This window comes from Neomonachus schauinslandi, chromosome 13 (assembly GCF_002201575.2).
Source record: "Neomonachus schauinslandi chromosome 13, ASM220157v2, whole genome shotgun sequence".
Taxonomy (NCBI): domain Eukaryota; kingdom Metazoa; phylum Chordata; class Mammalia; order Carnivora; family Phocidae; genus Neomonachus; species Neomonachus schauinslandi.
The window spans coordinates 62,935,191-62,961,495 of NC_058415.1; the positions used below are offsets into that span (position 1 = coordinate 62,935,191).

Genomic DNA, 26,305 nt, shown 5'->3' on the forward strand with positions numbered 1-26,305 from the left:
AGGGGAGAGGGCAGGGAGGAAGGAGGGAGAGATGAAGGGAAAGGGAATGTTCTCTGATGTCTCTTATAAGGACACTAAATCTCCTTGAATCAGGGCCCCACCTTCATCACCTGATTTAACCTTAATTACTTCCTGAAAGGCCCAGTCTCTAAATATAGTCATCCCGGGGATTAGGACTTCAATATATGAATTTTGGGGGTGTGCAAACATTCAGTCCATAATAGATGGATTTTTGTTTTAAAGTGATATCAAATGTACTTACTACAATCTCTGGTGGTTTAGTCAGTGTTAGTGTTTGGGGAATTGTGCTGTTTCCTCTATTCTTTTTTGGTATTGGATTCATGCTCTTATTTAGTACTGTCTGTGAGTCTGCCTGGCCCAAGGGGAGTTTTCATTGCATTTGGATTTTTTTTTTTTTTTTTTACCATTTTTACTTTAATGCAGCTTTTGATGTACAGACTGTTATCAGGTATGATACTCATTCTGTGCACGATAGGCAGCTTGATGCCTATATCAGAATGTATTCGTTCATTAAATGTTTAATGAAGGTCCATGACGATTGTGAGGGTCACTGGGCTGTTAGTTGAACCACACCTTGCTTTAGGACCGGTAGCACTGTTGTCTAGCACAACAGTGGACAGAAAAGATGACCTGTATTGAACAGAGTTGAGGGGCAGGGAAGGCCCGTCTTTCTCTAACAAAAGCTGATGCAGCAGGAAAGGCTTATTATGTTATTATCTATAACCAGTTGTGGACATTGCTGGGTAGTTTCAAGCTAGAATTTGCTTTCTGGCCTCAAAGTTTCTATTAAACAAGCTTCGCCTGGAGATCTCTTACTTTGAGAAGTTTGTTTACTTAGGACTGTCAGGTGCTCAAGCAGAATGTCAGTGTTCCCCTGAGGTGTGGACCATCTTGAAGCTACCTGTCATCTCAACAGTTACTTTTCAAACATACATTCTTATCAGATCAACAGCAGAAATTAGTTCAGAGCTCTGGTTAGAATGAGAGTGGTTCACCTTGGGGTGGGGTGGCTGTGGGTCCTAGGTTTGAGACACGGAATCCGAGGTGATGGGGGGAGGCGAGAAGAGCCAAGAGCCGCCAAAAGGAGATGGACAGAAGCAGGAACAGCTCCTCCTGAGTAGCTCTACCCTAGGAACTTTCCCTGCTGACAGATTGCTAATTGACATGTAATTTGACATGTAATTTGAGCAGGGACAGGAGCGGCAACCAGGTCTGAAAGAGGAGAGCTAAGCAGGGTGAGGACATTGGATCTGGGTTTGAATCCTGGTTCTTCCACTTACGTTTTGTGTGGCCACAGGCAGGTTACCGAGCCTCACTTTTCTGATCTGAGAAATGGAATTGGTTGGTGGGAATGAACAGCTTACTTCATGAGGCTGTTGGGAATCCATAGGGGACCTTTCGGGTACACTGTGTCATACCAGAATTCCTTTACAGCCCTGCAGAATGCAACCACATGGCCCAGCGACACCTGCTGTTCTACACAATTAAGCAAAGTAAATTGGGAACTCTGGATTTACTTAGCTAGTGATTAAATAACAGTTTAGTTAATAGGCTATTAATGGTCCCCAGGTGTTGGTAATTCTGAGTATTTGCTTTTGAGAGCAGTCCGGTACTTTAATAAAGTTTTTTTTTTTAACAGAAAATACTGTAGTGTAACAAATGGGGTCTCAGGGACTATTTTTGGGAGGATTAAATGATACAGTGCATATTAAGCACTTAGTATAGCGTCTGACCCACAGTAAGGACTCAATAAAGGTTATCTGCTATTGTTAACGGCAGTTACTGGAGACTCAACTGGTTACTCGGGTCAATATACTCCCCACGAGGTCACCACCACCTGGTGGCAGTGAGCGGTACTGCATACATTGTAAGGTAGAATCATTTAATTGCTTGAAATTAATTCCATGGAATTTCATCTCCACCAAGTATCACAGGGACTTTGTTCAGAATGTGACTTATTTGCCTGAGAGCAGGAATTCATATTTCATTAAACAGTGAAGTGACATTTTTCACCTCCATGGTTGGCATAGAATTAAAAAAATGTTAATGGCACCAGTAAACGAAGTAGGGAAACAGAAGTGCTCATGTGCTATTAGTAGGAATGTGAATTGGTACACCATTTCTGGAGGACAGATGGTGATGTAACAGAAGTCTTAAGTGTTTTCGTCTTTTGTGGCAACCATTCCTTTTCTAGGAATTTATCTTGAAGAAGTAAAGTTAGAAAAAAAATCTATTTAGAAAGAAAAAGTATATAAATAAATAAATACATAGAAATAGCATTGCCTATATCGGAAAAACATAGGGAACAATTCCTTTTTCATTTGTGAATGATAGCAATGATTTTTTTTTTTTAAAGATTTTATTTGTCAGAGAGAGAGACAGAGAGCACAGCAGAGGGAGCGGCAGAGGGAGAAGCAGGCTCCCCGCAGAGCAGGGAGCCCGATGCGGGACTCGATCCCAGGACCCTGGGATCATGACCTGAGCCGAAGGCAGACGCTTAACGACTGAGCCACCCAGGCATCCTGATTCTTTTTTTTTTTTTTTAAGATTTTATTTATTTAAGTGGGGGAGAGAGAGAGCACACGAGTGGAGGAGGAGGGGTGAGGGGCAGGGGGAGAAGCAGACTCCCCGCTGAGCAGGGAGCCCGATGCGGGGCTCTATCCCAGGACCCAAAGATCAAGACCTGAGCGGAAGGCAGACCCTTAACTGACTGAGCCACCCAGGTGCCCCTTTATAGCAATGAATCTTAAAAAGAGTGAGAGTGTAAGGGAAGGTAGACATATTGACATCTCCTGGTGCAGAGGAGCTGGGATGGGAGGATCAGAATTTGCTCTAGGATCTGTGTCGTTTAAGAACATTCAGTTGAGGGGCGCCTGGGTGGCTCAGTCGTTAAGCGTCTGCCTTTGGCTCAGGTCATGATCCCAGGGTCCCGGGATCGAGCCCCGCATCGGGCTCCCTGCTCCGCGGGAAGCCTGCTTCTCCCTCTCCCACTCCCCCTGCTTGTGTTCCCTCTCTCGCTGTGTCTCTCTCTGTCAAAATAAACAAATAAAATCTTTAAAAAAAAAAAACAAAACATTCAGTTGGGCATAGATATCTTGGTAGTTAGAAATAGTACAGAAGAGCTATATTGTAGCAGGTGTATATTAATAAATCTCTGTTTAGGGAATGTTGATTTATAGGGAATAGGAATATTGATGAATGCAAAAAATTTTGGACCTTTGGGGAGGAAGGGGCCTGGATTGGGTTATTGCAGGGACATTAGACCAATATGATTGAAATACAGGCCTGGGACTCTAGGGGTGCAGAGATATATCCCTAAAGATAAATTTCTCCTTGTTTAGCTTTGTCCAAGACCTGAGGGTCAAAGAGCCTTGGCATATATCTAAATCTCTTGATCTCTGATAACTGATATTCCCCACAGTGAGTGTGGGGCAGGGTACCTGGTATGTGGAGACACTAGTCACATGAGTACTTCATTCTAACCTTAACTTTGGGGATGAGGTGGTGCACAGTGAGAGACCCTAATCGGGTTCTGTTGCCTTCATGGAAAGCGCATGCTCCTTGGCCTCAATCTCAAGGCTCTCTGATATGGCCTGGTCCTCTCCAGCCTCAGGTCTAACAGATTTCAGCTCTTCACAACTATAGTAACCCCTCCCTGGGCAGAGTATGTGAATAGCTGGCTTGTAATAGTGTGATTTTAAATTAGTATACCATTTATTTAAAAGTCACAGCCTTTTCCCCTAACTTTTTATTGTGGAACTTTTCAAACATATGCAGAGATGGAGAGAATAATTTAATGAATGTTTGTGTACCTGTCACCCTTGTTGATGTTCAAATATTTCATTCCTTTCAAGTTGGTTCCTAATTCTTTTGACATGAGTTGATCAGTTTTAAATGGACTATATCATCAGTATCTTGATGCTTGCCTGTTATTCCAAAAAATCAGAAGCTTGGAAAATATAAGGACTGAGGTGTGTTGGCCCTTTCCACAAAGGGAAACATGCAACACTCATTGCTGTATTCAGTGTTGCTTAGTGACATTCTTGCCAGAATGTTTTTGAGAGATTAATTGCATAGGAAACTTCCTGTGATTAAGAGATGTGGGAAACACGTGGGGTCACAAAACGCACATAGGTTCAGGGGAGTAAGACATTTACTAAGCACGTTTTGTGTGAAAGATGCTGGCTCAGTACTGGGGAGGATGGTAAGATGACCTAAGGAAGTCATGGTTGTTGAGTAGTTTGGAATCACCCAAGGTGAGAGCCCAAGAGATAGTTGTGAAATGATACTAAGAATACTAGGGTATTTGTTTTTTGTTTTTTTTTTTAAATTTTTTTATTCTTATGTTAATCCCCATACATTACATCATTAGTTTTAGATGAAGTGTTCCATGATTCATTGTTTATGCATAACACCCAGTGCTCCATGCAGAATGTGCCCTCCTCAATACCCACCACCAGGCTAACCCATCCTCCCACCCCCCTCCCCTCTAGAACCCTCAGTTTGTTTTTCAGAGTCCATCGTCTCTCATGGTTCGTCTACCCCTTCGATTTCCCCCGCTTCATTCTTCCCCTCCCGCTACCTTCTTCTTCTTCTTCTTTTTTTCTTAACATATATTGCATTATTTGTTTCAGAGGTACAGATCTGTGATTCAACAGTTTCACACAATTCACAGCGCTCACCATAGCACATACCCTCCCCAGTGTCCATCACCCAGTCACCCCAAGAATACTAGGGTATTTGAACTGCTAGCGGCAGCAGATTGTAGAACACAGGTTACCAGAGAGTGAGGACAGAGGTGGGGGAAATGGGAAGATAATAGACAAAGGGTCCAAAGTTGCAGTTATGTAGGATGAACAAGTCTGTGTCTATAGAGAATAATACTGTATCGAATACTGGAAATATGCTGAGAGAGTAGGTTCCAGGTGCTCTTAGCACACACACAAAGATGGGAACTATGTTGGGGTACTTGGCGGCTCATCGGTAGAACATGTGATTTTTGATCTTGGGGTTGTAAGTTCAAGCCCCACGTTAGGTGTAGAGATTACTTAAAAAATAACATCTTTAAAACGAAAAAAGGTAACTGTGCGAGGAGATATGTTAATTAGCTTGACTGTAGTAATCATTTCATTATGTGTATGGCTATCAAATTTATGTATATTAAATATGTTTTTTCTTTTTTTAAAGATTTATTTATTTATTTTAGAGAGAGGGTGGGCAGAGGGAGAGGGAGAGGGAGAGAGAATCCCAGGCAGACTCCCCACTGAGCAGGGAGCCTGACATGGGGCTTGATCTCATGATCCTGAAATCACGACCTGAGCGGAAATCAAGAGTTGGATCTCAACCGACTGAGCCACCCAGGCGCCCTTAAATATAGATTTTTAAACTAAATATATAAAAAGGTATGTAGACTTACTCTTAAAAGAAAATGGAGAAATAGAGTATTTCAAAAATTATAATATATAATTGATAACTGTTATTATATGCGAACAAAGACTTTAAAGGAATATCCATAATAAAAATGAATATTTGGTGTGTTAAAAAAAATATCAGATTATAGAGACAGTCTAGATTCTTGACTCCCCAAGGTGCCATCTTTGTGATCTTGGAAAGTCCACTTACTGGCCCTTAGTTCCCTCAATTGAGAAAAGGGCTGTTGGCCCTTTCACCTCTGAAATTATATGAATTATTTACATAGGACTGTACACTTAAAAGTGGCCCTCAGACCTTAGGGATCACAGACTCCAAGCCCTCATTTTTTTTTTTTTTAAATATTTTATTTATTTATTTGACAGAGAGAGACAGAGAGAGAGCACAAGCAAGGGGAGAGGGAGAAGCAGACTCCCTACCGAGCAGGGAGCCCGATGCGGGGCTCGATCCCAGGACCCTGGGATCATGACCTGAGCCGAAGGCAGCCGCTTAACGACTGAGCCACCCAGGCGCCCCTCCAAGCCCTCATTTTAAAGATGAAGAAACAGGTTCCTCTAGGAGCATGGCCCTGTCCAAGGTCACAGACATAGTGATGGAAATGTCTGGTCTTTTGGGGTGATTTTTTGATGATTCTGAAATCTCAGTGCTTATGTTATCCATTCCATTTGGTTACACTGGCTTTTCTCATCTTCAGCTGTGACAAAACTTTGAGAAAGCTGTTTAGTTGAAAAGCTGCCTAACATTATGAATGTGGGGAATGATCAGTTCCCTGACATTGAGCAGAAATAAATGAACAAAGTAAGAGTTCCATGTAGATGTTCAACTTTTCTTTTTTGCCATTACATACAAGATATTCTCAGAATGTCCAAGACCTACAATAAAGGACCTACTTGAAAATCTTCTTTGAAGTAAAACCCCACTTCTAGTGACCTTCTGAACGTTTTTCCTGAGACTATCCTAATTCAACATTAATGGGACAGAAAGTCCTGCGTTTCAGGCAAGGGAATCATGTCAGGGATTAAGCTGACGTGGTTTGGGGCCATTTTCCTTGCTGGAGTTAGTAATGATTGTTTCAAACTTCCTTTTACAGGATCGCTAACAACCAGGAGAAATAGAGTGGAAAATGCAAAACAACGAAATCATAAAACCTGCCAAATACTTCTCGGAATTGGAAAAGAGCATCCTGCTTGCTTTGGTAGAAAAGTACAAATATGTGCTGGAATGCAAGAAAAGCGACGCGCGAACTATTGCACTCAAGCAGCGCACCTGGCAGGCGCTTGCGCACGAATACAACTCTCAGCCGAGCGTGTCACTGCGGGATTTCAAGCAGCTGAAGAAGTGCTGGGAGAACATCAAGGCTCGGACCAAAAAGATTATGGCCCATGAGAGGAGAGAGAAGGTGAAACGGAGCGGCAGCCCTCTTCTGAGCACCCACGTCCTGGGGAAGGAGAAGATCGCCAACATGCTGCCGGAGCAGCTGTACTTCCTGCAGAGCCCTCCTGAAGAGGAGCCCGAATACCACCCTGACAGCGCGGCCCCAGGTATTGGTTCCTGAGGCCAGCCTGCATGCGTGTTCTCACCGGGTACCTGCTGGGCGTGTTCGTTTTACAGTCTCTTAATTCTGAGGGTGTTTATTAAAGAGAAGCGCTCATGTCAAACTTGATTCTTCCCAATTCAAAATCTGCAGGTTATACAGAACAGGCAAGTCCTAGAAGTACAGAACGACAAAAGGACTTGTTGCTATCCTTGTTCTCGAGGTCTCTCTTGCCTTTATCATGAGGAATAAAGGAAAGATAAGGGGCTATGTTAATATAGTTACGAATGAAGTACCTCAGTTGCTTATCTCAACCTATGTCATCTCTATTAAAGAGAATTTCTTTGAGAATTTATATTCATTCAGTCAGTCTTATTATTTTTAAGACTTTATTTATTTGACAGGAAGAGAGAGAGCACACAAGCAGGGGGAACGGCAGAGGGAGAGGGGAAGCAGACTCTGCTGAGCAGGGAGCCAGATGCGGGGCTCGATCCCAGGACCCTGAGATCATGACCTAAGCTGAAATCAAGAGTCGGATGTTTAACTGACTGAGCCACCCAGGCGCCCCGTCACGCAAACTTATTTTTTACAAAAACGATTTTTTAGGACCTATTAGGCGCACGTTACTGCATTAGGTCACTCAGAGGCCACATTAAAATAGTGAACTATTTCAAACTTGAGAATTAAGTACTAAGACAAATATAGCAAACATCTGTTAGCATTCACCCAGATTAAAAACCAGCATTTCGACCCATTATAATATTGTGATCCACAGTTTTGGTTTGTGGCACTCGAGCAAAGTTGAGAAATTCTGGGAAAAATTCATTTTAGTTTTAATATACTTTCATTGAAAACAAGAAAAAATACAGAATTTTTAGGGAAGGAAAAGACCGTCATGGAATCAAGGATGTTGTGTGTCATATGATTATCATAGCTTGAAAAGGTTGGAATGAAGGGGCTGTTGAAATGTCTCTAGGCAAGGGGAGGGTGGTAATGCGTATAGATAAATTGCCAATAATTCTTGCCTCCTTTAAGATAGGAATGGTCAGTTTACATAATGATTCATTGCAGTTTGCAGAAGACACACCTTAAAGCAGAGGAATATTCCTGGGGAGGCCCGAGTGCTGCTCCAAGGACCCAGCAAGCATTTGCTCAGGAAAACCATGAACTTTGGCTTGCAGGAGGAGAAATTAGTGTGCCCAGACTAGATTGAGCTCTGTGGGAGTGGTTAGTTATAAATCACAAGAAACTATCTAAAACCAAGAATGTTATCCATATAGAGTGAAAAAGATAATAATAATAACCAAGTGAACCAATTACAGTTTTCAATTAGCACATTTTTTCGCACTGTAGGCAGATCATCCTAGGAAGCGACATTATAATCAAAAATCTGTTTGCTGATCATTTGACCAAGATTAAGCGCAGGGAGCCAGTTGGATGACCATAGTGTCATGAGCCTCACGCATTGTTTTCCAGTGTAGAAACCCTGCGTGAGTTTTGATTCTTGAGTTCCCAAGCCAGGGTACCTCCCAGTAGACGGTGTTGATATGGACACTGTTCCCTCTCTCTCTTACCCTTCCTTGTTAACTTCTGTCGTGGATGGGACCCTCTGCTAATTGACAGCATCCATCTCCTGGCCTCAGAGCCATTCATGCTTCGCGGGCAGTGAAGGGAGCAGTGCTGAGGGAGCGAGGCAGGTGAATCAGCAGGGCTGTTTTTCACATTGCTTTGTTCCCTGAGAGATGTTGCCGAGGAAGATGCTGGGATAGACTGCTTTCAGTTAACATTGCAAATCTTTGATCTGGATTATTGTGTATAAGTTTCATAGGGTTATTCTAAGGGGACAGTCTTATTTCCCCATTTTCAAATTCTAGAGTAGGATCGAGCAAGTTCATTCCAAAACCCTTTTTCTTTCTTTTCAGAGGAAATGATGTAATTCATCTACTCATAAACACAATTTATAATTTCTAGCAAGAAGGGAGTAAATATGGATTCTCAGTGTCCTTCTGTGGTGACATTTCTAGAGACTCATACTTGTAAAAGAGATTGATTTTAAATTGAGTGTGTGTACCTATATGACATGGGAGACTTCTCTTTTTGCCGGTGATGACCAAAGTACAGCCTATGCTGACTATTCCTGTTTCTAGGTCACATCTGGAGGGCGATGGAGAACCGTGGTGCTTTGTCAGTTGGGAAGTGTGTCCAAAGTAATCTGTTAACATTAGTAGTTAAGGTACTGGAACTCTCTTTATACATTAAAACAGCCTTGAGGTTACCTCATTTTGTATTTCAACTCACTTTCGAGAAAGAGGAAGAAAGCTGTAATTGTCAGTTATCCCTTCCAGGTCTTGGTGGGGGAAAAAGCTGAAAAGTTGCAATAGGATATGGCTTTCATTTTGTGGTGTGTATTTTGTTCGACACATAGACTGTGTGTGTGTGTGTGTGCACGTGTGCGTGTGCGCGCACGCTTTAATTTAGTATCTCTAACCCTGTGCTGTCTAATACAGTAGCCACAAGCCACAAGAGGCTAGTAAGCACTTGAAAATGTGGATAGACTGAATTGAGATATGCTCTAAGTATACACACTGTATCATTAAGACTTAACACCAAGAAGAGAATGGAAAATATCTTACTAATAATTTTTATTTTGATTACATGTTGAAATGATACTTTAAATATGTTGGTTCAGAATATATTATTAAAATTAATTTCACCTCCATTTACTTTTTTTAAGGTGGCTATGAGAAAATTTTGAATTACAGAAGTAGCTGGTATTATATTTCTCTTGGACAGCGGTGTTCTAACACCTTACAGAGTGCCTGTACCGAGTTAGGTGATTAGAGATTTGTTGAAATTCGTTGAACAGGATGGAGCCTGGCAGCATTCCACTAGAGGCTTCCCTCCAGCTGTTTCTAGTGTGAGATGGTTTCAGCTGTGTCCTCTTGATCACCATCCCCTGGATATTCTGAGCTTTGTCCATGACTTCCTTGAGATGTGCATCTGTATTTTTGAACACATAGTCTTAAAATTTAACACTAAGGAATGCATTTGCAAAAAACCCAGCATTTTCCCCTTAAATATATTGAAACAATTTGTATCCTGTCAATTTATAATATGTGATCATTTGGCTGACCGGTCTTTCCCATTATCTTGGGGGAACAGGTTTGCAGAACAAACTAAGGGAGCCAACAAAACGTGCTAGGGGTGGGAAGGAGGTTAAGCTGACCCATGTCAAATACATTTAAGAAAACTAAGCCTTCAAAAAAAAAAGAAAGAAAACTAAGCTTTCAAGTAGTATTCAACTATCTTAAGAGAACTTATATATAATTTCATATGCTATTATATAATAGCTATTATTTCTCTTTATAAAGCTACAAGCAAATAATGCAAACATGGGTATACAAAGCTATAATTAAATAATGTAAATATTTATTAATAAATTCCATTATTAATCACTTTTTTAAAGTTTTTTTTTTTTAATTTTATTTATCTGACAGATAGAGAGACAGCGAGAGAGGAAACACAAGCAGGAGGAGTGGGAGAGGGAGAAGCAGGCTTCCCGCTGAGCAGGGAGCCCGATGTGGGGCTCGATCCCATGACCCTGGGATCATGACCTGAGCCGAAGGCAGACGCTTAACGACTGAGCCACCCAGGCGCCCCTATTAATCACTTTTTAATCCAATCCTCTTCTTTTGGGGTGGGAACTCCAGTACAGAGACTGAGTTATACTTCTGGTCATGGCACATTAACATCATTGGTCTGTGAAAAGCCCCTTTTTTGTGTTACTTACATGTTTATTCTCTTGTTATTTATCACTTAACCACGTTCATTCTTTTCTTCTGCCTCCTAATCATTCCAGTGTACTTGTGTATTCTCTCACATGTTCTTGAGAGCAGGCTTTGGTGTTTTGAGTGAATATATTTTAAATTTACATAGATTGAAAATTGTGCTATAGATACCATTCCTTTTTTTTTTTTTTTGGCTTTTTTTTCATTTAGAATTTTTTAAAAAGATTTATTTATTTTTTTATTTGGGGGAGGCAGGGGGAGAGGGAGAGAGAATCTCCGGCAGACTCCCTATTGAGTGCAGAGCCCATCATGGGGCTTGATCCCATGACCCTGAAATCAAGAGTCAGATGCTTAACCAACTGAGCCACCCAGGCGCCCTTCATTTAGAATGTTTTTAAGATCTATTCCCATTGCAGTGTGTAAATCTAATTTGTTTTAGTTGATGCACGATACTCTGTAGTATGCACACACTGCATCTTGTTTATCCATTTTCCTAGTCAGTCCTCTTTCCTTTGTTCTATGGAGAAGGGCTGGGGTTTGGCCTGTACACAGTTTCCTTTCCATCCATATGCTGCCACAGTAGGTATTTCCTGTTGATATTAAACTTAACTCCAATTGCCCAAGTGGAAGAATACCTCTTTGAGTGTTCTCTGCTCCCGGAAAAGCCCTTAGGCCTTCCGATCCATTTTGTACAAGATTGAGTTGTTTTCTACTTCGGGTGGCTTTGTTTTACCTGGGAGAGAGATTACATGGTGTGTGTTTGCAGTAGGTTGCCATTCCCAGGATAGTCTTTCCAATTAAGAGAAGATTCTCCCCATCTGAACACTAGCTTCCATTCATTGAAGCTAATATTTGTTTGAAAGTTAATTAACTACTCCATAAGGCTCCTCTAGTTTTAAGCCCCAGCTTCTGCCAGAGTTTTCTTAAGAGGCCTGGATTTTTTTTTCTTCTTCAAAATTTATATGTTAGCACACATTCAAACTAAAAAAGGATAGTTTGCAAGTAGAGTCATTTCTCTGCTCCCAGACATGGCCGTACTTGTCTTCATGTTCACAGCTCTATAGAAACAAATTTGGAGATCAAAATTTGGAATAGGTGCCCATATTCTTTTTTTTTTTTTTAAGATTTTATTCCTTTATTCATAAGAGACAGAGAGAGAGAGAGAGGCAGAGGGAGAAGCAGGCTCCCCGCTGAGCAGGGAGCCCGATGTGGGACTCGATCCCAGGACCCTGGGATCATGGCCTGAGCCGAAGGCAGACGCTTAACCATCTGAGCCACCCAGGCACCCCAGGTGCCCATATTCTTAATAGTAGAGCGTTTTGTAGTGGATACGACTTGGAGGCAGCATTTTTAAGATGCATAAGTGATCAGCTGAGCAAGTGAAGTAGAGAAGAGGCTGGGTGTTGTGGTAGTGGAGCTTGGATTTTGGAGTCATGCAAGACCTGGATTAGAGTCCTGGTTCTTTCAGTTAGCCAAATGACTTGGGATATTGTGTTTGGTTTTCTGTAATAATACCTCCCCCTCAGAAGGTTGTCTTACAACCTTAAATGAGGTGATGCTGTAAAGCACTAGCCTCGTGCCTGGTTCGCTACTCAGAAAATGGTAGCTGCCTTCATCATCATCATCATCATCATCATCATCAGACCCCTAAAGCCTGGAATAGTTAGATTAAAAATGAGAATTTAGAAACGGGGAGAGATGAGCAGCATCATGAAGGCATGAACTTTTTTTTTTTTTGAGATTTTATTTATTTATTTGACAGAGAGAGACACAGAGAGAGGGAACACAAGCAGGGGGAGTGGGAGAGGGAGAAGCAGGCTGTCTGCTGAGCAGGGAGCCCGATGCAGGGCTCCATCCCAGGACCCTGGGATCATGACCGGAGCCAAGCAGAAGGCAGACACTTAGCTTAATGACTGAGCCACCCGAGGGCATGAACTTTCAAGATTTAGAGAGCATACAAAACTATCTGCTGGAATGGAATCACAGAAAAAAGAGGCTAGAGGTATCAAAAAATGTCTCTGTGTCCAGCCTTCAAAGAAGACACTTTGAGATCTAAGACTAGATGGGAAGCAGATGAGGTAATCCTCTTTACAGTTGTTTACATCTGAGGGACCCTATTTTCAGGGCGAAGCCTTTCCCATTTTCTTGTCCTGTGCCTTGGCTCTCCACTCAGAACACTGTCCTGTCTACACAGTTGTGCTGGGTTGGGAGGGATGTGACCCACTGAAACCAGTTCATTCCCACACACTTCTGACATGGCCAGCAGTGTCCAAGCCCTGTAGTGGGTTCTCCACAAGGATGAGTAAGAGCCAGGTTCTGTCTTCAAAGTATTCAGAGACTCGAAGGGGAGGTAGTTAAGCCACCAGTTTTAACAAGTGCTCTGCCAGAGGTAGGCTCAGGAGGCAGCAGGAGCGTGAAGGAAAGACATCTAATTAAGGCCACAGCCCTTGGAGTTGGGAAAGATTCCTAGGGAGACATCTTCACTATCTCTGGATGACACAGAAGTACTTTTAACCTTCTCTTTCAGAAGCGAGACTTCTACCTTTCCTTTAATCTTAATTAGGGACCGGTTATGGTTGTTACCTAACCCATTGGAGTGAAATAATCTAAACAGTAGCCATTTCCCTTTTATTAACAAAGTATTAGGAGTTAGGTTTCCCCCACTAGCCGTTAACATTCCCGGCATCCCATCTCCTGGAATAATGGAGTGGACGTAATAATGTAATCAACTCCGTTAATAAATTGATACTATTTTTCTCCAAGGAGACAATCCTCATTATTGGAAACATAAAGCTTCCCAAGAAGGCCTTGGAGTCACAGCAGGAAGACTCCATGGGTTAGTGGAGTTAGTGTCTTCCTTATTGAAACTCCTTAATTGATAAAATGTTGTGGCCCCATAAAAATACTAGTGCAAATGTGTAAGCTCTTCTCCCTTTGTGTTCAGAGCTTCGGCCAATAAATATTTACTAGGCATCCTCTGTGTACCAAGATAAATAATTGGTGCCCAAGGATAAAAGAAATGAATAAGGCATGGTCCCAAAGTAATACTGGGATGCGGTAAGTGCTGTAACAGTAGAGTACTTGTAGAGAAAGGAGAGACCTGGGGTTTCACGGGTCCTGAACAAAGTACGGGTTGGGGGGAGGCTGAAAGGAGAGTCTGGACTAAGCACAGGTTTGCGCGAGTGTGGGGGCTGGGGTGGGGAGGCAAGAGAGAGGAATGGTTAGCCCAGCCTCAGGCTGAAGGAAGAGAGACAGAATTGTGAAAAAGAGCTTGGCCTTTATTTTTTAAATATTTTAAAAGATTTTATTTATTTATTAGAGCGAGGACGAGTAGGGGGTAGGAGCAGAGGGAGAAGCAGACTCCCCTCTGAGTGGGAAGCCTGACGCAGACTCAACCCCGGGACCCCGGGATCATGACCTGAGCCAAAGGCAGATGCTTGACTGACTGAGCCTCCCAGGCACCCCATTTTTTTTTTTTTTAAAGAGAGCATGGCCTTTAAAGAATGTGAAGTTTGTGGTAGGACTGTAGGGCGCCCAGAGTATTTTGAAGAGTAAGTCAAGAAAGATAAAGGAAGGCCAGAACCAGATTATGAGTGTTCCTTAGGGTGCAATGAAAACAGAGCCAAAGATGGGAACCTCAGGGGAATAGTAAAGGGGTGAGGAGGAGTGGGTGAAGCAAGAGTCTGAGTCCTGGAAGTAGGGTCGAGGAGGAGCAATCAGAGGGGAGGTGTAGAAAACTGAGCAGAGAGCCATGGTACAGAAGTAATAAATTTCAAGATTGTCAAGTGCTAGGGAGAGGTTACATAAGAGGGGCCCTGAAAAGTGTCTTTGAGATCTGAATATTGACCCCTAGATGGCAGTGCTAGAGGTAACAGCCAGATACCTGAGATTGCAGATGAATGGTGTGCTGGGAGGTTACGCCGGGGAATGTAGACTCACCTTTCTGGAACATCTGTAAGATGGCTATCCAGGATTAAGACCTATGACCAGAAAACAGAGCAGCAGGACCCCCGTGGAGATTGAACATAATACAACTTCACAGCTGGATGAGAGACTGAGAGAGGGCGATCAGACTGAGGGAGAACTTAATCTGAAAACCCACTGTTGGCCTCGAGTGTGGTCTTCTGCTTACTCTGAGTTGTGCACCCTCGTTGAGAACTTAGATCAACATAACAAGGTCTCCAGTTCTTTATCAGCACAGTCTCGGACCACTCTTCCCGGAGTTCACAGTTATAGACATGACAGGACAAAACCCTTTATTGTGACTTTTGAAGGGAATGTTGGTTTTAATTTGAGGGTTTTTCAAAATCCAGGCATGGCAAGGGTGCCCGTAGACATGCGGGCCAATGCAGACGCCGTTTCGGCTCCATCCTGTGACGGGGGACCTGTCATTTGAAATAGGATCAATTTACTCTCTGCCTGTAAAATCTTTGAACGTATGTTTTCTGCTACTGTTTTTCAGAATCATTTGCTGTTTCAAATAGAGAACTGTGCGATGATGAGAAAGAGTTCATACATTTTCCAGTGTGTGAGGGGACCTCTCAACCTGAACCCTCGTGTTCAGCTGTCAGAATCACAGCCAATAAACACTACAGGAGCAAAACCTCTCAGGAAGGTGCTTTAAAAAAGATGCATGAGGAAGAACACCATCAACAAATGTCCATCTTACAGCTGCAGCTGATACAAATGAATGAGGTGCATGTGGCCAAAATCCAGCAGATAGAGCGGGAGTGTGAGATGGCAGAGGAGGAGCACAGGATAAAAATGGAAGTTCTCAATAAAAAGAAGATGTATTGGGAAAGAAAGCTACAAACTTTCACCAAGGAGTGGCCTGTCTCCTCATTTAACCGGCCCTTTCCCAATTCACCCTAAGACTGCGGGGGTGGCTCCCCTGTAACCGATCCGGAACGTGAACTCGCGGTCAGGAACTCGTAACAGAGCTACAACTAGGAAACTTAGAGTGGTAGTAGTCTCGTATTTAAGAATACATTCAGGTGAACAGCCGCACCCCGTGTCCCCCGTCAGTGGCAAAGAAGCTGTTCCAGTCTCCTGAAAATGATCCCTATGAGTGCTAGAATTCTGAATGTAATGTCTCTTAAAATTAGAATTCGTACAAGAACCATGTGCGAGTGTTGTTGTTGTATTTTTTTAATCAGATTGCAAGTGTGACTATAAAGAAGTGTGGCTGGTTTTTTTTTTTTTTTTTTTAAGTAGACAGCAGAACTTTTCTCTCCAAATGAATCGGCTGCTGTTGAAAGCGGCTGAGAGCCCCGGGAGGCCACACGTTGCTTCTGCGGTGGTAGGGCTGTTGCTCAGAGCTTGCTGGAGGTCTTTAGGGGACCTCCCTGAGAGCCATGCACACAGCACCTCTTGTTTTTTTGTTTTGTTTTTGTTTTCCAGTGGCGTTCTTTGAGTGGCTTTCCCGATTTTAAACAGTCCAGCATTTGGAAGGATATTTTCTAATGTGGCTCATAAGCTGCCTTTGAAGGCCTTTCCCCAAATAGTGGCTCCAACAGTGGTAGCTTTGGTGGAACTAAAGCTGTAACTGCTTTGAGGGAGACACGTTCATTTAGATTTCTACGATCTGTCATGTCTCTTTTATTAAAAGATAAGACTTGCAATTTTATAGTCACACTGTGTATGTTTTTTAAAGGTGCTGCCTCCCCCACTGTGCTCGTTTTTTGCTTTCCTTCTGTAGTGTCCTCCCAACTTTGTGCTACTGAGTTAATGGTGCCCTGTTTTTAATCTCCAGCCACCTAGGGAAAGGCCCTTCCTTCACCGTGCTCATGGTGCTACCCAACAGTAATGCTATGTAGTTTGCATTGCACAGTTAGCATTGGGCTTCTTAAGAACCCATTACCAACATATTTGGAAATATGGATGGGAAAATGGATATTTTGGTTGAGTTGTGATAGAGCTTCTCCTGTAGCCTGGTGTTGAAAACAGTTCTGGGACGTTGGGCACGGCAGTCGCTGGAACAAGCAAAGTGACACCATATGCCAAGGCAGGTCAGCAGTTTCTGAGTGTGAAATGTCAAGGCCATGTGGTGGGAAAGAAAAGTATGTGTGGCAGAGGCTATGTTGGGAGTGTAGGGCTGGGAGTCAGGGCCTGAATTCTGATCACGGCTCTGCCTCAACGTGCTGTGTGACCTGGGGTAACTCCTTTTAATCCGTGGCTCTGGTCTTTCCTGTCCAAACGACAAGGAAGTCGGTCTGGATAATGTTCAGAATCTGCTGCAACTCCTTGACTGTGGTATGGTCTGCACAGCCTTGGATGGGTACCGCTAAGATCACAGTTGTCCAGAGGGTATGGGTCAACAGGGAAGAATTGATTACTGCATTGGCTCAGCTTCCAGCCCTCATAATTTTGGAATTTGGGTCCCAGGGACTGTAAGTTCAGTAAGATAAACATACACATGTTATTGATGCACTGCATAAAACTTAAGTGGATATCAGTTTATTCTCTACTCTGATATTTTAAATATCTTAGAGGAACCGGTGATTTGAAGGAAAGGTGTGAAGACTAGTCTTTGAAAGGAAGGATCCTTTTGAAAGGATATGTGTTCTTCGTTTAGTTTTTACCAAATGGACCCTTTAGACAAGACACATCTGGATAAAGTCCCAAGCTTAAATGGTTTATGGGAGACAGGACTTGACTCTTCGTGCCCTCCCACCCCCTCAGGATTAGGGCAGGGAACAGCAGGCCCTCAACACAGATGTGAACTGAGAGAAGTTTTGCTTTGCTTTACCTACTGATCCATCTGGAAATCTTGTTAATATGCAGCTTCTAGAGTGGGACCTGAGATTTTGCATTTCTTACAAGCCCCCAGGTTATGCCAGTTCTGCCTGCCTGGTCACCACACTTCGTGTAGCAAGGTTTCAGAGGACTCTCTGAAATTTTTACTTATTCTCTCCGCGCCCCCCCCCCCCCAAATTGGGTTAGGTATACTTTGTGTACAGCAGTGTGCCCGATATTATCCTCTCTCAGAACTTATCACTTAAGCACACAACCATGCAGAACACAACACAAAACATGCTCACATACATAACGAAACTATAAAAACATGGAACTGATTCCTAACCAAATAAAGGATAATGAAACCAGAAGCCTAAAGCACCTTGCTCTACTGTTAATGGTATTTATGAGTCTATAACAGTAGTTTTCAACCTGGGCTATGCATTAGAAATAGTATTTTATAAATAATTAGTCCCACCTGGTCCCACTCCCAGAAGATTCTGATTCTGTTAACCTGGGTTGGGGCCTGGTCCTCCACATTTTTTGAAAACTTTATTGTAGATTACATCATTGGGACTGAGAACCAATGGTGTAGAGCTCACAGATATGTCTCATTTGATCCTTAATCTTGTGAGGTCGTGCACAAGTGAGGAAATGATGCTCAGAGGAGAATCATCTGGTACCAAACCAGTAGCTAGTAAACGGCAAAGCAGAAGCTCAGTCCCAGGTCTCTCGACTCCAAAACAAATAGTCCCACCTGTCTGCCCATCCCATCCCTCAGTTATAGCAAGGATTTGTTTTATCCTGAGAGCCAGATCACACCTATAGTGTACTTTGGTGTCTCCATTCATGGACAGGTACATGTTCATTTCACTGTTGAGCAGCTCCTTGCCTGAGGTGGAAATGCAAAAGCATTTCTTGGTAGGTGCTTTAGGAAACAAATTTTAAGACTGTTCACCATCCCCCACCCGGCCAAATCATGGATACAGCCCAGTAGGGGAGGTGAGACGTACACAGCTGTCCTGGACGCCATTAGTGCATGTCTTCAAGTGCATCTGCAGCTCAGAGCAAATGGCACTTCCTCCAGGAGGAAGGAAAGCTTCCTGGGGGAGGGGCATCTGAGCTAAGTTCTTTAGAGCTGGCATTTGGACAGGCGGAGATTCAGAAAGAGGAGAACCTTTGCTAGATGCAAGGTCCTGTTGGAAGATTCAAGATGATGAGACCCATAACCGGGCGGCAGTGAGAACATGGTGAATTTCCAAATTGGGCAGTAGCATGATCAACGCTGTGCTCCAGGACGAAGGTGAGAAGGTGCAACTGAGTTCAGAGAGGACTGGAGCCCAGAAGATGAGGTAGGAGGGTCTGGCCCTGGTTAGGATGAGATGATAGGAGGATCTAGAGGAGGCTGTAGTCAGACTGAGGGAGACCAATGTGAAGGGCACTGCAGAGGTGGAATCTGTCAGGCTTGGCAGTTGATTGCTTTTGTGGGAGAGGAGGGGTGAGGTGTTATAAAGCTAGATGCCTGGAAGAATAATGTTGCCGATTGAAATAAAGGCAGAAAGGATGCATTTCTGGCTCTGACCCAACCCAGGAGAGGCCGAGAGATGAATGAATGCTGTTGCCTGCCACTCAGCCTCAAACGCGAGCACCTCCACCCATCTCTGCTTTGCTTGTCCCCTCTTCGCTCTGACTTCTGCCTCTTCTCCCTGTCCATCCGACACTTTAGCCCCTCCTTGGGTCCTTGTCAGCCCCCTCATTTAGTGCTGCCTCTGCCCCCAGTACCTCCATTGCAGCGGGTGGTGCATGTCACCATCTCTTATGATGGCTTTGTGCTAGAAAGATCAGAAAAGGTTTTCTCCTTAGTGTCCCATGTTGTATAAAGGGGCATTGGCTGATAGGGGCTGGCAATCCCCATGTATGCCTATCACAGCCCCTTTACAAAAGTCAAACATGGAATCCTACCCTGTTATGCAGCAAAAATTTTAGGGGATGTTTTAGGAATTTTGCAGAAAGAATCTTAAAATGCACTGGCTTTTTTTTTTTTTTTTAGAAGAAGAAGAAAGAGAATAGAGGGAGGGGTGCCTGGGTGGCTCAGTCGTTGGGTGTCTGCCTTCAGCTCAGGTCATGGTCCCAGGGTCCTGGGATTGAGCCCTGCATCGGGCTCCCTGCTCCGTGGGGAGTCTGCTTCTCCCTCTCCCACTCCCCCTGCTTGTGTTCCCTCTCTTGCTGTGTCTCTGTCAAATACATAAATAAAATCTTAAAAAAAAAAAAAAGGGAAGAGAATAGAGGGAGAGAGGTGGTGTGGTGGCCGAGTGCATTTGAGTTGTCAACAGCCTCTGCAGTGTCAGGTCAATTACATCAGCACTTGGTCTGGACTAGGGGAAAGGAATGGCTCTGCCTCCTGGGAATGTCAGAAGGACCTGATAATTTTATTTGGCAAAGCCACCAGGAATGGTTCTGTAATATCATTGCTAAGAATTACCCTTTTAATAGCATTTCTGGATGTCTGAGCTTTTCAGATGGAGTGACACTTCTTTTCTGCCGTGGGTTTCCTTTGTGTTGGGCTGCTTCCAGCCAGTCCTCCTGTTCTTCCTCACCCTTGCATTGATATCAATTCATATTTTCTGTCTTTTGCCTTCCCGGCCCTGTTCCTCCAACCCCTCCTGCACCCACAACAACTCCCACTCTCCCCTGTTTTAGAGGTGGAGTCACATGAGAATGTGTGTGAGGGAAACACCTGCCAAAGGGCAGCACATTCAACATGTATCAACAAGGTAGAGTGTAGCCTTAGACTAGCCAAACTATGGACAACTGCTTCCGGGCTGCATCTGCTACATTTGTGTTGGTGGGACTCAGAAGTCATGGGAAAGATCACCAGTGATCCGTGACAGCAACAAATTCTTTTCCTAATCGTGCCATATATTATGCCCTTCAACACAATCTATTAATCTTTGCCTCCATTTCTCCATCTGTGAAAGTGGTGTAATACTTATCTACCTCCCTTAAATGTTGTGAAGATTAGTCTTTGTTAGTAAAGCACTTTTGAAATAAAGAGTGATGTAAAGCATTTTAACATTGTTGTCATTGTGATGTGGATGCCCTCCTGTAGAGAGGCTGCCTTCTAGGGGAAGTACCCCAGGTACACTGTGGTTTAGGAACACTCAGTATAGAAAACTTCCATTAACGGATCCAAGAGTGGGATTATTTTCTTTGTGAAAAATTTCAACATGACATTTCTTCAACAGCCCTTTGGTGCATTTAGAATGAGATTCAATTTATAGAAGAGTGATTGAAGTAAGATTTAAAGAACATATCTATTGAACCTCCATTACCCACTATAACTATTGGGTTTGCAAGCTGACTGTTACCCTAACAGCGCAGTTTATCATCACTGGGTAGAAAACTTCTAATCCTACATTCTCCAGATATCCAGATTATGTGTGAAGGTTTTATCACTGTTGCCACTCCTTGGAATGAACAGAATGGTGATCCCGCTGCTTCTGAATGAGAGGATCAGAAACTCTAGTTCTACTTGCAAAATGCCCTCAGAGCACTGCCAGAGAGAGAGAGAGAGAGAGAGAGAGTGTGTGTGTGTGTGTGTGTGTGTAAGATTAACCATGTACCTTCATTAAAGGCCTCAGAGTGGGAAGTTCTCTATCCATAAACATGGACTCCCTTTCTTAACTCCTGGTGACTGCCAAGAGATTTAATTGGGTTCTGGTTTGAGTTTTCTTTTTACGGGTTTGTTGGGGGGAAAAAATTCCAAACCCTGTTATTTGGGAAGTTGGTTATTTTTGGTAAAAAGGGTACTTGTTACAGAGAAAATACTGTAAGTAGACATAGAAGTTAAGGTTTCAGTTTTTTGTCCCATCTTCTGGTTCAGCTTCCAGAGTAACCAAGAAGTAAGCTCAGAGGTTGGCGCTCTGCTGGTGAGATGCATATGGATCTAGATTCTTATCCTTGAGTCTCCAAGAGTATCTTTGGATGGGCTAGTATTAGATCCTCTGCAGGACTGGAGGGTGGTCAGTCCAGCCACTCAACCACTGGGAAGTCGGGGGGTAGCTGGGCAGATCTACTCTAATGTGGTCACTCTGAGCCCCAGGCTGAAGGGGCAGCTCTTCTCATTGTGAAGGCAAAAGTACAAGAAGACAAGCCCAACTGTGGAAGCACATTTCAAATTTCAGTGTTAAATCTGCTAATATTTCCTTGGCCAAAGCAAGTGACTGATATTTCCTTGGCCAAAGTCAAGGGGAGGGAAGTAGAGTCCTCCTAAGAAGGTGAGGGGAAGAGGTGAATATTTTGAGCAACAATCTAATCTGCCACAGTATCAAAGGGAACCCATGGAATACCAAGGAGTTGAGATAATATAAGTCAAAGAACAGAGCATCTAGGAAGAAATGCATCCCTGTTTTTCATCTTCTACTGAGGCACCCCTTCCTTACTTCTTTCCTTCGTCTCTCTTTTGGGGGAGAAGGCTTTAAAACAGTGATGATAATAAGTAATAGGGACGTTGGATTAAATGAGTAGTATGTGTTTAGTTCTGTGCATTTAGAACAGAGCATGGCACATAAACACTAAGTTTTAGTCATTATTTTTTTCTCTCAAGTTTATATGGCTTCTAAATGGGGCCATAGAGATTTGAACTCAAGTGGCCTGGAGCTGGACCTCATGCTTTTAGGAATCAAAATACACATGGGGCGCCTGGCTGGCTCAGTCAGTAGAACATGCAACTCTTGATCTCGGAGTTGTGAGTTCAAGCCTTATGTTGAGTGCAGAGATTACTTAAAAATAAAAAACCTTAAAAGAATCGTAATACACAGACTTTCTATTCAGAGCCTGTGTTCAAATCTTAGTTTTGCAGAGTGTGACCTCCTGAGTATCAGACTAATCAATAATACCCCAATAATGTCCCAAGATTGCTATAATGATTATATGAGAATACAAATATGGAAGAGCCATATAAACTATAAAATTAAAAATTAAAAAGAGGAGTCCCTAAAACTCTCTTCTGATATTCTGTATTACAAGAGAATCCCAGACTCTCTTCTGACATCACAGAACTTCCTCTTAGTTTCTCCTTCCAGCCTCCCCTCTCCGACACTCCCTGAGTACACTCATCAGTCTCTGTTTCAGAACCTGGCTCAGTGCATTACTTCCATTGATCCCTCTAGCTGGAGTCTACCAGCCTCTCTACAACCCCTTCCCATCACCTATGCTGCTGAAGTGTCACCCATTCTTCAAAGTCAAATGACACAAGGACACACCCCTGAAACCTGGGCTGTGGTCCCAGGTTTGCTGGTAACTCATCATACGAGTGAGGACAAGTTACTAGGTCTTTCTCAGTATTAATTTCCTTGTTTGTAAAATAAGGACGTTGGAGGAGAGGATTTCTAAATTCCCTTCCCCTGTTCTCATTAGTCTAATTCTCATGTTAAACTAATCTTTTCAATTTACTGCATGTAACCCAAATTTTCAATTTAGCATTCTCTTTAACAGATAACCTGCACATAAATGGAATTCAAATACTGCATCCAAGGTTGAACGCTCCATTTGTAAAAGTTATTGATATTAGGATAATGATTGTACTTAAATTGTTTCTAAAACAATCCAAGTACAGGGGCGCCTGGGTGGCTCAGTCATTGAGCATCTGCCTTTGGCTCAGGTCATGATCTCAGGGTCCTGGGATCGAGTCCCGTATCGGGCTCTCTGCTCAGTGGGAAGCCTGCTTCTCCCTCTCCCACTCCCCCTGCTTGTTTTCCCTCTCTCGCTGTCTTCTCTCTCTGTCACATAAATAAATAAAAATAAAAAATCTTTAAAAAAATAAAAATAAAACAATCTAAGTACATTCAGTACCAGAGCTTCTATATAATGGTCACAAAAGGGTTGCTACTTCCCAAAATGTAATTTTCCCAACAAAATGTAATTGGTACTGTTTCCTTTAGCTTTCAAGTTGCCCAATTCTATAGATGATAGAATACTTCTGTTTTACAAATTGCCCTCTTCTAAGGCAATAATGTGTAAACTTTTGCATATGTTTTTAAAATTCCTATCAGTTGATTTTGGGAGATGACATCCCTTGTAAAACCAGGGGTGTCTGAAACCTACTTCAAGTGAAGGAAGGAAGGGAGTTAGCATTTATTGAACATATTCTGTGGGTCTAGGCACATTTGTATATTATTTCATTTAATTCTTAAAGTACTCTGCAGTAATAGGTAATATCTTCTATATTTTATTTTTTTAAAGATTTATTTATTTGAGCGGGGGAGGGGCAGAGGGAGAGGAAGAGAGAGAATCTCAAGCAGACTCTCTGCTAAGCACGGAACCCGACGCGGGGCTTGATCTCAAGACCCTGACATCATGACCTGAGCTGAAACCAAGAGTTAGATGCTCAGCCATCTGAGCCACCCAGGTGCCCCTCATCTATATTTTGAATGAAATGAAGATTGGAGAGGTTAAGTGACTTGTTCAAAATCACATACCTGAACTGTACACTTAAAAATGGTTAAAATGGAGGGCGCCTAGGTGGCTCAGTCAGTTAAGCATCTGCCTTCAGCTCTGGTCATGATCTCAGGGTCCTAGGATTGAGACCCTCGTGGGCTCCCTGCTCAGTGGGGAGTCTGTCCCTCTCCTTCTGCCCCTCCCCCAATTCGTGCTCTCTCTCTCTCTCTCTCTCTCAAATAAATGAATAAAGTCTTTTCAAAATGGTTAAAATGGGGGCGCCTGGTGGCTCAGTCAGTTAAGTGTCTGCTTTCAGCTCAGGTCATGACCCAGGGTCCTGGGATGGAGCCCCACATCGGGCTCCCTGCTCAACAGGGAGCCTGCTTCTCCCTCTCCCCCCTCCGCTTGTGCTCTCTCTTGCTATCTCTCTTTCTCTCTCAAATAAATAAATCTTTAAAAAAATATAAAATAAAATATAAATTAAAAAAATAAAAATAAAAAAATGATTAAAATGGTAAATTTTATGTCAGCACAATAAAAAAGAAAAACCAATTACATAAGTAGTAATAGCGCAACTGGGTTTAGATACCTCAGTATGCTTTGATTAGTCTATTTATAGCATGGGAGAAAATAACCAACTTTGGTTATGTTTATCAAATATCTGCCACCACTGAGGAGACAGAAACAAAGAGAAGCAGAGAGAAGAGCTAAGTAAGGTTAAAGGTGTCAGCAACAGCAAGGGTTGTAGCCCAGTTCTGTTGGCCAGCAAGCTGAGAATCAGGACCAAGGCAAAAAAGAGAGGTCACCATGTAGATTAGTGTTTCCCAGATATTAATGTGCATGGGAATCACCTGAGCATCTTGTTGAACTTGCATTCTGATTCAGTAAGTCTGGGGTGGAGACAGATTTTGTAGTCCTAACAAGCTCCCAGGTGCTAGTGATGTTGCTGGTCCATGGACCAAACATTGAATAGCAAGGATTTTAGATCATAGTAACCTCCACGACAGCTCTCTTAAGTGTGGTTTTCAGATCCCTCACACCAGAGAATCTGGGGGTGCCCTCACCCCCAAAGCAAATTCTGGGCTCAGCCCAGACCTACTGAATCAGAATCCCTGCAGGCTGGACTGGAAATCTACACTTTTAACAAATTGCTTGTTAGGTATAATAAAATTCCAGAACCACTGCTACCAGGACATCACCATGGCGTGATAACACTAATCACTTCACATGCATACTCGTTTCCAGTTGATAAAGCCTTTTCACATCCTGTTTCTCCTGTATCTGTACAGCAAGATGATGAAGGCAGTACCACTACCCACAGTGCTGTGGGCAATCTCACATATCCTGTGGTTAAGTGCTGGACCCAAAGGTCCTCTGACTCCTAGAAAAGTGTTCTTTTTATTATTTTGTGCCTCTCTCTCCCACTTTACCATATCTTCACTTATACTCCTATACAAATTAGAAGTTCTTTTATGTCTAAAAAGCTTTGCAGAGTAATTTTCTTGCTATGATGCTTTTAAAGATTTCAATCTAATTTAATTTAGCACATTAAGAAGCACAGTTTATGCTTATAAGCATAAAGCTACCCAAGGTCATGGCAAAAAAACGTGTTTGATGAAGTAATGAAGAAATAGACTGCATTTTTTAAGAATCTTTTTTTTTACTCTCCACCTAGATTTATCAATTGTTAACAGCTTTTCTCTCTTTCAAGCACTTGAAAGCTGCAGATATTATGACACTTTGCCCCTAAATTATTCAGCATGCATGGACTAAGGATAAGAACATGCTCCTACATTACCACAATCCCATTATCACACCTAAGAAAACTGACATTAACTCAATAATATCATCTATGTGTAGTCTACATTCAAATTTCTCTAGTTGCCTTAAGAATGTTTTTTATTCCTGTTGATTTTCTTAGAGTCAATCAAGGTTTATTACATTTGGTTGTTTTTGTCTTTTTAGTCTAATCTAGAACAAACCTCTCTCTTTTTTTTTTTTTTTCATGGCATTAAATTTCTTTTAAAGTCCAGGCCTTGTCAATGTGCCTTACATGCTGGATTTATTTGATTACTTCCTCATGATTAGATTCAGGTTAAGCCTCTTTGGCAAGACTATCATGTCGATAATGTCATGTACTTCTCATTACATAATTTTGGGAGTCACATGGTTGAAAGCTGCCCCACCATTGGGGAAGCTAAATTTGATCACTTGGTGAAGACAATATCTGCTAGATCGCTCCATTATAAAGTTATTTTTTTTCACTCACAGTTAATAACTTATCTGTGGGGTGATACTTTAAGACTCTGAATATTCTGTCCCCAACAAACTTCCACCCAATGGTTTTAGTATCCATAAA

The 26,305-nt window shown here is 42.6% G+C and overlaps 1 protein-coding gene across 1 annotated transcript; it reads left to right on the top strand.

Annotated features, from left to right (window-relative positions):
- The first annotated feature begins 6,574 nt into the window (after positions 1 to 6,574).
- MSANTD3 (Myb/SANT DNA binding domain containing 3) lies at positions 6,575 to 15,662 on the top strand. Its single transcript, XM_021691343.1, has 2 exons — positions 6,575 to 6,992; positions 15,236 to 15,662. The coding sequence occupies exons 1-2, from the start codon at positions 6,575 to 6,577 to the stop codon at positions 15,643 to 15,645; spliced, it is 828 nt and encodes a 275-aa protein (XP_021547018.1). The 3' UTR covers positions 15,646 to 15,662.
- Positions 15,663 to 26,305: the final 10,643 nt, after the last annotated feature.